The 9,405-nt window shown below is 37.1% G+C and overlaps 2 protein-coding genes across 4 annotated transcripts in view; one reads left to right on the forward strand and one right to left on the reverse strand.

Moving 5' to 3' along the window:
* The window catches only part of LOC111328910 (mitochondrial genome maintenance exonuclease 1), a 5,315-nt gene extending 486 nt beyond the window's left edge, over window positions 1-4,829 (reverse strand). The window contains exons 1-4 of one of the 2 annotated variants that reach the window (XM_088729352.1): window positions 4,690-4,829; window positions 3,139-3,468; window positions 2,493-2,810; window positions 1-1,634 (exon numbers count right to left, since the gene is read on the reverse strand). The exon at window positions 1-1,634 is cut by the window's left edge and continues 486 nt beyond it. In XM_088729352.1, the coding sequence (XP_088585478.1) occupies window positions 1,179-1,634; window positions 2,493-2,810; window positions 3,139-3,468; window positions 4,690-4,785 (1,200 nt within the window). In that variant the 5' untranslated portion in view covers window positions 4,786-4,829 and the 3' untranslated portion in view covers window positions 1-1,178. The remainder of the gene's footprint in view (window positions 1,635-2,492; window positions 2,811-3,138; window positions 3,469-4,689) is intronic. The other variant, XM_088729353.1, reaches the window with a different exon arrangement.
* Window positions 4,830-4,910: 81 nt separating this feature from the next.
* Window positions 4,911-8,935, forward strand: LOC111329172 (uncharacterized). Of its 2 annotated transcripts, none has more exons than XM_022933784.2 (4): window positions 4,911-5,081; window positions 5,493-5,656; window positions 5,850-5,931; window positions 6,177-8,935. In XM_022933784.2, exons 1-4 carry the CDS (start codon window positions 4,911-4,913, stop codon window positions 6,414-6,416), a joined length of 657 nt encoding a protein of 218 aa, XP_022789519.2. In that variant the 3' UTR covers window positions 6,417-8,935. The 2 variants fall into 2 exon arrangements, with proteins under 2 accessions (XP_022789519.2, XP_088585485.1); XM_088729359.1 differs by lacking the exon at window positions 4,911-5,081 and adding an exon at window positions 5,110-5,258.
* The last annotated feature ends 470 nt before the right edge of the window (window positions 8,936-9,405 follow it).

The raw sequence follows: 9,405 nt of genomic DNA on the forward strand, positions 1-9,405 counted from the left end.
CATAGCCACGAGTTGCCGATGGATCCCAAAAAAGTTGCCGATAAAAGTATCTAAAAGTTGCCAAAAAGTTGCTATTTTTTTCAAAAAGTTGCCGAAAAGTTGCTGATATTCTAAAAAGTTGCCGAAAAGTTTCCAAAATTTTTTCTGCTTTTCGTACCTTTTTTGGGTGTTAAAGATTAAAAATTCGCACATTGCTTCTTATCAAAACTTTATTTGTCAAAGTCCAATCATAATAGCAGAGGTTCTTTCCATTTCACTTGATCAACAAATAGTCACTGTAATTGTCCGCCATCTTGAAAAACGTGCAACGTGATACCGCTGACCTCGTGATAAGGCATCACAAAAATCAACCCATGGGGGAGGCCTAATTATTGTATTTTAGAATAAATTGAATAAATGTCTATCAAAAACTGACCAATGTGGCTCAAAACGTGAAGAAAGTGGCTTCAGAGAACCTCAAAAAGTCCAAACTTGCTGAAAATTCTAAAAGTTGCCAAAATTCTAAAAAGTTGCCGAAAATCTCAAAAGTTGCCAAAAATCTCAAAAGTTGCCAAAAAGTTGCCAAGCAACTTGTGGCTAAGCCTATCAGATCTATCTAATTTTACACCAGAGCCCCACGCGGAAACATTACCGACATCAGAATATGGACGAAACCGGGCACGGGTCGAGAGAGAACATTTACGTTAGTTGGGACAAGATAGTTTTTTGACATAATATTTTGACATCTGTTTAAAATGATGTAGATTGATTTAGACTGGTAGCTTTGCTTGTATATATAAGTTTTAGGTCTCTGTACACTTCGCGTGTTTGGTAACAAATAATTAAAAGTCAACTAACCGACATGGAGTAGTTTTTTCCTTGCCAAAAAAAAAAAAACAAAACTGTGACCCTCCCCGGCTGTGTATCAAACAGGTTTGACCCTCCCCAATTTGTAAAATATTTAGTAATGACCCTCCCCTCCGAAGCCCCCGCCCACCCCTCCAATAAAAAACGTACCTTCCCATACTGCCAAACATCTCTACAAGGTAAAATAATTTCCCATACAGCTTTTCTTTGATTGTAGGAAATTGTACTTCATAGGCTATCAAGAAAGGCTAAAGTCTAAGGGAGGCCCTAATCTGCTATTAAAACTGCACTGGGTGGGGAAGGTATTTTACACTAGGAACACAAAAATTTGCTTATTTCCTTCGCTTGGAAGAAACACGCTGAAGAATATTCTGACACAGTCTTTTCAATGCTTCCGGTGATTTGATCATAGCTAGCAAGGCAGAAAAACCATAAAATCGTCTCTTGGATGGAAATTCCTCTTCATCAACTCCTTTGTCATCATCAATAACATCCTCATCTTTGACTATTTTACCAAGGCTTGTCACAGGCACACCAATGCTATTCACAGATCTGGACTTGAGAGGATCAGTTAAAGTTTCAAATTGGAGACCCTCATGCATGTTATTCCCAGTTTCTCTGGCCTCTGAATCAGTTTCACTAATAACATGTTCTGGGAATTTTTTTCGATATTGTTGTAGTCGTGCCAGCCATTCTAACCAGTAAGATTCACACATTTCCAGTGACAGACAGTGAACATCTGCAGGGTCACCATTTTCATATGCAATAACTATCACTCCACTACAAACCTGTGGGTGAGGAAAATATTGTAATGCTCTTATGAGAATGACCAAATTGTAGTCAAAGCTATTTTCTTAACCCTTTCACTTTAAAAATCTCGTTATTGTTTCGAGTTTGACGGTTGAGTAGCAGGTGATTTGCAGTCTAAACAGAACATAGGGTTGTCGGAACAGCAACAGGAAGATTTATTCCAAAATGAATGTAGCTTCCACTCAATAAATTCTACACTAGCATGTAACTCAGTAAACTTACATGGCCTCCGCCAACTTTAATAAACTTGAAAATACCCATGGCCTCCCCCAACTTCAAACAACTTGAAGTATACACACGGCCTCCGCCAACTTCAATAAACTTGAAAATACACACAGCCTCTGCCAAATTCAACAAACACTGCCTCGTCACACTTGACTGATCACAACCAACTCTCTTCGCTTGTGAAAACTTAGTTAAAACACTGAACATATCCTACTTATATAATGACGCGATAAAATTCTTGACTAGAACTTTCTAAGAAAGGTCTAATTATAGCAACATTACAAAATATACCGCTTCCAGAAGGTCACGCATGTCATGCAACACTATTTTTTGTAACAATTATCTAGTAATTATCCTTGCTGTCTCCTGTACCATTCCTCTGATGTTGGTTTGGAGAATTTCACACTGGATCAACTAATAATCCCCTAATTTATACTTTTCTTTATTCTCGTCACTTGTCTGCTTGACATTTTATTGACATTGTAAGAACAAATTCTAGCCCTCATGGTCTCTCATGGGAATACAAGTGTTAAAACATGTCCCTCAGTCTACAACCTATGCTAGTAAGCATGAACTCTTGTAAAAATAAACAAAAATGAAATGAAACAAACCTGAAATGGATAATTCTCATCAAAATTCACAGCACCAGCGTAAGCCACAATTTGTTGAGGGTACGAATAGCAGTCTTTGAGGTTACTTTTGTGTTTTGCTGAAGTCTTCCAGTCTATCACACTTAGCGTACCCTTATATTCTGCAATAAGGTCAAGAGTCCCAGCATACCGTAGCAAAGGATGCACCACAGCACTCTCTACTGCCACCACATTTTCAATGTCCTTTAACACATGTTTGACACTCTGCCAGTATCCAGCATCACTGGAACCTTCTTCTATAACTGGTACATTACTGCTGTTGAAGTACAGCTGAACAGCCTATAAATGTAAAATATATCATTATTAATAACCCTTTACTCCCTAATATCTGTATGCATATTCTCCATACTGTTCTTTTTATATTTCCTAAGGTGCTGAGAAGGAGAATCTGTTTAATAATCAAGAGTTTCTTTAGCTTAATGATTGATTTAGTGTGACATTGTGAGAACAAATAACATGCTAGTCACTCTTAGAGGTAAAAAAATGTTAATCCTTCTCTCTCTACAGAAATTGTTTCAAATAAGAAGCAAAATAAACACACTCTCCCTTATAATTTACTGGTTATTCCTTGGAGGTGAAGCAATAACATACATTATAAATTACTTACTTGATGAAAAAGTTGTCCCTTCTTAAAGGTGATTTTAGCTTGCTTATTAAACTTTTTCTTTCCTAGCTCAGAAATCTGAGCTTTCCTCCAATTCAGCAAAGCAAAATGTTCATTTGGAGGCTTGGTTTGACCAAGAATTGATGTCACACTGGGGTACTTGCCAAGGTAGATTCTTTCACCATTATGGTTTTTGTTCATATAATGCATTGAGAGTGGTGACTCCAACAATGAAGAAACAGCTTGCTGATCAGTTCCTCTGCTGTGATTTAGAAATGGAGAGTGAATCTCACCCTCAGTAATATCTCTATCATTATCCAGATGTGAAATATTCTACAAGAAAGTTCACAGAGTCATGAATAAATTCCAAGTTCAATTTTAATTGAAGCTGTGAAATATTCCAGAAGTTCACAGTCATGAATAAATTCCAAGTAAAGGATCGGGGATAGTAGCAGAACAACTGCACACCTACCCCTCCCCTAATTAGTACAACATTAACCCTACATTTTTATAATTGAATGTTATGGCATTAGGGGAGGGGTGGGTGCAGCTCAGGTACTGATATCAATCTAAAGTAACAGATTGAATACAGTGACACACTCAAGCAAAATGGCAGCCACTGTTTGAGCTTTTCACACAATACATCCCCTCCTTCATAGTGGGAGAGGGAGCATTTTATGCAACAGAGCCTCAGTTGTTCACAGGTTGGATAGTGCTATCCATCCATGTGTGATTGCTATTTTACAAGCGGGTGATACAGGATTCATATGGCTAACTAATATGACTTCTGTGATAAGTGAATGCTGTTTGACCTTGGAGGTGGTCTGAATGTCAGTCATCCTCTCCCCCTGACCCACGGGGATATTGTGATAGGAGGCCCGAGTGAATGCTCTCAGAGCGTCTAGTTTCAACAAGCACATTGTCTCTATTAATCTAACAAAAAGCAACATGACAAACGAAACGCAATTCATTTCAGAATGAAAATCGAAAAGAGTACCATATAACCCCATACATTAATTATGCATTTCACTTCTTTGTCTTTCACGACAAAACTTTAGAAACAAAGTCTACTAGTCTGAATGCATAATTAATGTATGGGGTTATATGGTACTCTTGCCTAAAAAACTTTGGATGCAATATAATACATCCGAAAAGTTGAAATCTTACAGTATTTGCTTAGCGTATTTACCTCTTTGAACGTGATGCGTGATTGTTTTAAAAAAATCTCCACGATGCGTGATTTAATAGAAAAATTCAGCGTGATGTGTGATTGGAACTCCCCCTTTGCCACCCTCCTAGACGCAATTTCACTTTGGATCCGAGCATAATTTTGGAGTTAACCATCGATCATGATCATGGTGAATATCTTTCTTTAAATTCTCACACGTGCTTGAAATTTTTTTAAAAATTGAAAGAGAAATAACTTATTTGCAAGTCTCAAGAGAGAAGAAGATTAAAATACAAGAGATACTATAGACTGAAACATAACATAACTATCAAGTGAAATTTGAAAGTGTTCTGTTCAAATTATACACTATGAGCTTGCAGTTGTACCTTTGCATTGATTTTAAACCTATATCCACAACGATTCCAACGTAGTAACAACTTTCTGGAATATCCGTAAGTTCTCTGCAGCTGAAATCGAGCCATCTAAATCAAATGTTGTCAAGAAATCTATCTACAAGTCTTTACCGTTGCTACATCACAACGTGCAGCTACATCCGCCATCTTTTTTTTAGTGAGTTGCAAAAGACTGGGTGCCAGTAAATGTTAACATGTCGGACCATGACTACGTTTTCAAGGTTCTTGTTTTGGGAGATAGTTCCGTTGGAAAATCCAGCCTGATTAGAAGATTTCACTCGAATGTTTTTGATAAAAGACTTCCTACGACTATAGGAGTCGACTTTTTCATCCACGACTTGGAAGTAGACGGGAAGAAAGTCAAGGTACGCGCAAGCCGGCAATGTGCAACGATTAGGCAACAATCAAGGAACTAAATAATTTGCTGACATGGTGATTGTTACGTCAACCTTTTCTTCCTTTAGCAAATGTCAGTCTGTGTATTGGTGTCAAGCTGAGTATTGGAGATGGGCATAAGTCAAAATTTTAACCTTTAAATGTTGGTTAGTTTTCTGTGCATGTGTGTTATTTGGGTTTTGGAAATTTATTACGATATTTGTGTCTTCGATGAGCATAATTTGCAGGTGGTCTGTAGGAACTAAATTAAACCTAAACAAGTGGGCCCCTGATGTTATGCTTTGATTTGATTACTTTGGTTCTGGTTTCTCAGCAATCAGTTGAATTGCACTTTTGTTCTGAACTGAATTCCAAACACACTGTTACGTTATTTTCGTCAGCTTCAACTGTGGGACACGGCAGGTGAAGAGAGATTCAGACAAAATGGACTGACCAACTCCTATTACAGGGGCGCTCACGGCGCACTCGTGGTGTTCTCTCTGTCATCACGCAAATCATTTGAAAATATTCAAACACAGTGGTTGGAGGAATTTTACAACAAAAGGTAATCAAATTTCTCAGCATTTGTGCCTGTGCAGATTAACCATGGTCAAAAAGTAACAACCTTAACACCCTTACACATCACATATTATTGAACATTTGATGATAATTAGTATTTTTTAGTTTCACTATTAAAGGCCAAAAATGTAGCCTAAATGCCACTAATTAATTGTGTCAAATTCTGCATTTTTCAACAGTGGATCAGATACGATTGCTGTTTTAGTAGGTAACAAATGTGACTTGGAAGATAAGAGAGAAGTAGATGAAGATGACATAAGGGTATGCATAAAATTTGATCGTCAAGTGATTTAAAATCCAAACCAGTTAGAGGCAGACTGGTTGGCTATTTTCTAATGCAGCTAGGGAATTTAACATTCAAGGCAAAAGAGAAAGTGTTTGATTTGTACCTAGGTGGAGGGCTTAAACCCAGAACCACTAGATAACAAGTCCTGCACCTTTGCCATTCAGCTGCATACTTATTTATTTTATTTTATTTTTTTTTTTACTTTTTTTACTCACAACAGGAATTTGCAGAGTTGAATTCTATGTGTTGGTTAGAAACAAGTGCTAAAGACTGTACCAATGTGAAAGAAGCTTTTGAAACAATGGCTTATAAACTTTGTGAGAGCCATGAGCAGTATCTGTCACTTGCATCAGAGAACAGCAGTGGTCCAAGTAGTTTCACTCTTCATGGAGCCTATGGTGTGCCTGAACAAACAACAGAGGGCTACTGTTCTGGCTGTACTTTGAATTTGACAGGTTAACAACAGTTAAATGATTGGGTTGAACATATGTCATATGAACACTATGACTCTATGTGCATTGTTATGGATGAAACACAGACTGTAATTAACAGCTCCTTGTATGGTGGGCTGTTTGAGGTGAGGTGCAAAAGGGTAATGTTTGGGAGGACCTAATCTTTCACTGAATTTGAAGGGGTTGTTTAAGAGTTCTAATGAGCTGTTACTTATTATTATTTTGTAACTATTACTGTATATACTGTACTCTACATTTTAGGATCTAGGTCACATTCTAATGAGATGAACATGTTCTTTTGATGAAAAAAAATAGTTTGTGGTAGAAAAGGTTGAGTTCAGTTCTCCCCTTCCATAACCTTTTAACTCTGTAGATCTGATTGTTAATTCTCCCTTCTACTGCTACATATTTCCTTGTAAGTTAGTTACCAGAATTTGGTGTTAGATCAAGATAACAACCTACACCTGATAGTTGAGGAGTATTCTCATTACCTATTTGCTGGATAATGTATGGATATCATATGGAGAAGTTACAAGTTAATCACTTCTGTAACCTTTTAATCCCTATTGGTGACTTGCCTCTAATATATCCCCACAGTATCACCTCTGAATCACATTAGGGTCAGGAGAATAAAGCAAGCCATCGTCGATTAAAGAAGCTCTTGATTGATAGCTCTTGATGGGGGCGGCGTGGCCGAGTGGTTAGGGTGCTGGACTTGAAATCCAGTGGCCCGGGTTCAAGTCCTCCACCCTGCCACTCACTGGATTTGTTCTCGGTTGCACCTAGTTCAACTCCTTGTCTGCGCTCTGTAAACAGCCCACTGGTTGCCTCCTGCCAGTAGGGATTTTTAAGCAATTAGTCAAAACTTCTTCTTAATACAGCCCACAACGTAAACTGCAGGGTTACCAGTAATTGTGTTAGCTATTAAAGTTTATTTTTATTTTATTTTTTTTTATTGATCAACAAATTCTCCATGTCAGCACCGTAAGAGATGTGTAGATAACAGTGTGGAGAAAGTGTATACTGTTGTACAAGTCTTAGGGCAGGGCTTGACACTAACAGTAGCCCGCAAGCCACAGACCAGTAGAAATTTAGTTTTGGCTCGTGTTTTTTTTTTATTTCCACTAGCCAGTTTGGCTAGTAAACAAACTGAAATTGTCGTAACATCTAGATGTCACTAGCCACATGGCTAGTAAGTTGAAAAGTTAGTGGCGAGCCCTGTAGGGGTAAAGTCAGCATATCAAACCACCCAGTTGAATTTATTATGAAAAAGAGGAACATTGAGTAGTAATCACTTTTGTCATTAAGATGTAAAATCCTTTCAGTCTCTTCTTCCTGTCAGGAATTCATATTTATACTTACCCTAAATGCTCGAGTTAGCGCCAGGGGCGCTTATTTAATTTTCTAAGGCGAGAGGGGGGCGCTAATTTGAAGGGGGGCACTTCTTTGAAGCTGGGCGCTTAATTTGTTTATCAATTTTTAGCCTCAAAATGACACTATCTTTATCTCTATTTAAAACAAAACTGCAACATAAAAATTCAAAAACCTTATAGAAAACTACTTTTTGTGAACTCGAAACATTCTTAAGACTTTTTCGTCAAAAAGTGTCTTTTATTTCTGCAATAGAACAATTCTGACAAAATTATGTGTTTGCTATTGTGAAATGTTTTGTCTAAAAAGAAAAGCCTGCGGTTAATGTGCAATTGTCTTCAATTAAACATACAATAAAAACACATTTTTAATATTGAAATATCGTGTCTCTCCTAAGCATTTGGATCCTCAATCAACTTCAATTTCTGTATCACTGTCCTCAAGCAATGTTGTCATAAGAGCTGCATCTTCGACGTCCAATAGCGGGATGTCCTGAAAGTTTTACGAGGAAATTAATAAAGTGAAGCAGCTATGTGCTCACATGGATATTTCTATCAAGGAAATGAGAAGCAAACCCGTGCAACTTTGAAAGGACATTACTATTTATACTATTTAACAATGTCACATTTTATTAAAAGAACCATATACGTCTGGTATATCGTATTGAGTACCGAAACTCATTTTTTCTTGGGGGAGGGGGGGCACTTATTTGAAGGGGGCGCTTAGAGCAAATTTTTGAGCCTTAGGAGGGCGCTTATTTGAGGCTTGGTGCTAATTCGAGCATTTACGGTAGTCCTTGGTAAAAGTTAGTATCAGTCATTAGCTAGCTCAACTACAAAATGGCTGACAATTACAAAACATTTATGTAATGCACCTATCAAATGTATATAAAATGTCCCTAAATAGTAGAAAGTGGTGTTACATTAAAACCACTATGAAGTGTAATGACTGCATAAGCAACCCCATGTTTAGTAGATAAGTTTCCTGATAGTCATTATTTATGTATGTTACTGGTAGTCACATCACTTCTCTCATTGTAATTACTGGTTGTAGTTAGTGAATAGGTTTAAATGGTAAGTAGTCAATTAAACTCCATTCAATTTGAAAAAATAATTTTCAAATTAATAAAAATATAAATAAAGTTTTATTTGTTGTTGTTGTTGAGTTAAAAATATATGTTTGACTATATCTAATGGTTATCCATCTCTTATGAAGAAATATATTAATTCTTTGAACTTAGCTAGAGGCATAACTGGTTGTACATGTGAGCTTTCGCTATACTGAGAGCAAAAATACACATTAAGGTACCGATAATCCGAGTCTTGCCCAACACTAAGCAGTCCCTCTTTTTCAGTGAAGTCGTCATGCAAGTAAAAAAAAAAAGATTTGCTCCAAGAGCTGCTGCTGGCACCAGGTAAAAGAAAAATATGGTAAAAATAGTTCGGAAAGAAAAATTACAACAAAAATAGTTTGGACACTTTAGTACATTTGCATTCAATGGCTGTGACAGTTTTCAATGCATCTCTAATTTAGTGTCTGCTATGATTGGTAAATTAATCCTTAAACTCTCAGATGTGATTAACCTGTAACTTCTCCCTATAATATCCATACATGATCCTGCAAACA

This window comes from Stylophora pistillata, chromosome 8, assembly GCF_964205215.1.
Source record: "Stylophora pistillata chromosome 8, jaStyPist1.2, whole genome shotgun sequence".
Taxonomy (NCBI): domain Eukaryota; kingdom Metazoa; phylum Cnidaria; class Anthozoa; order Scleractinia; family Pocilloporidae; genus Stylophora; species Stylophora pistillata.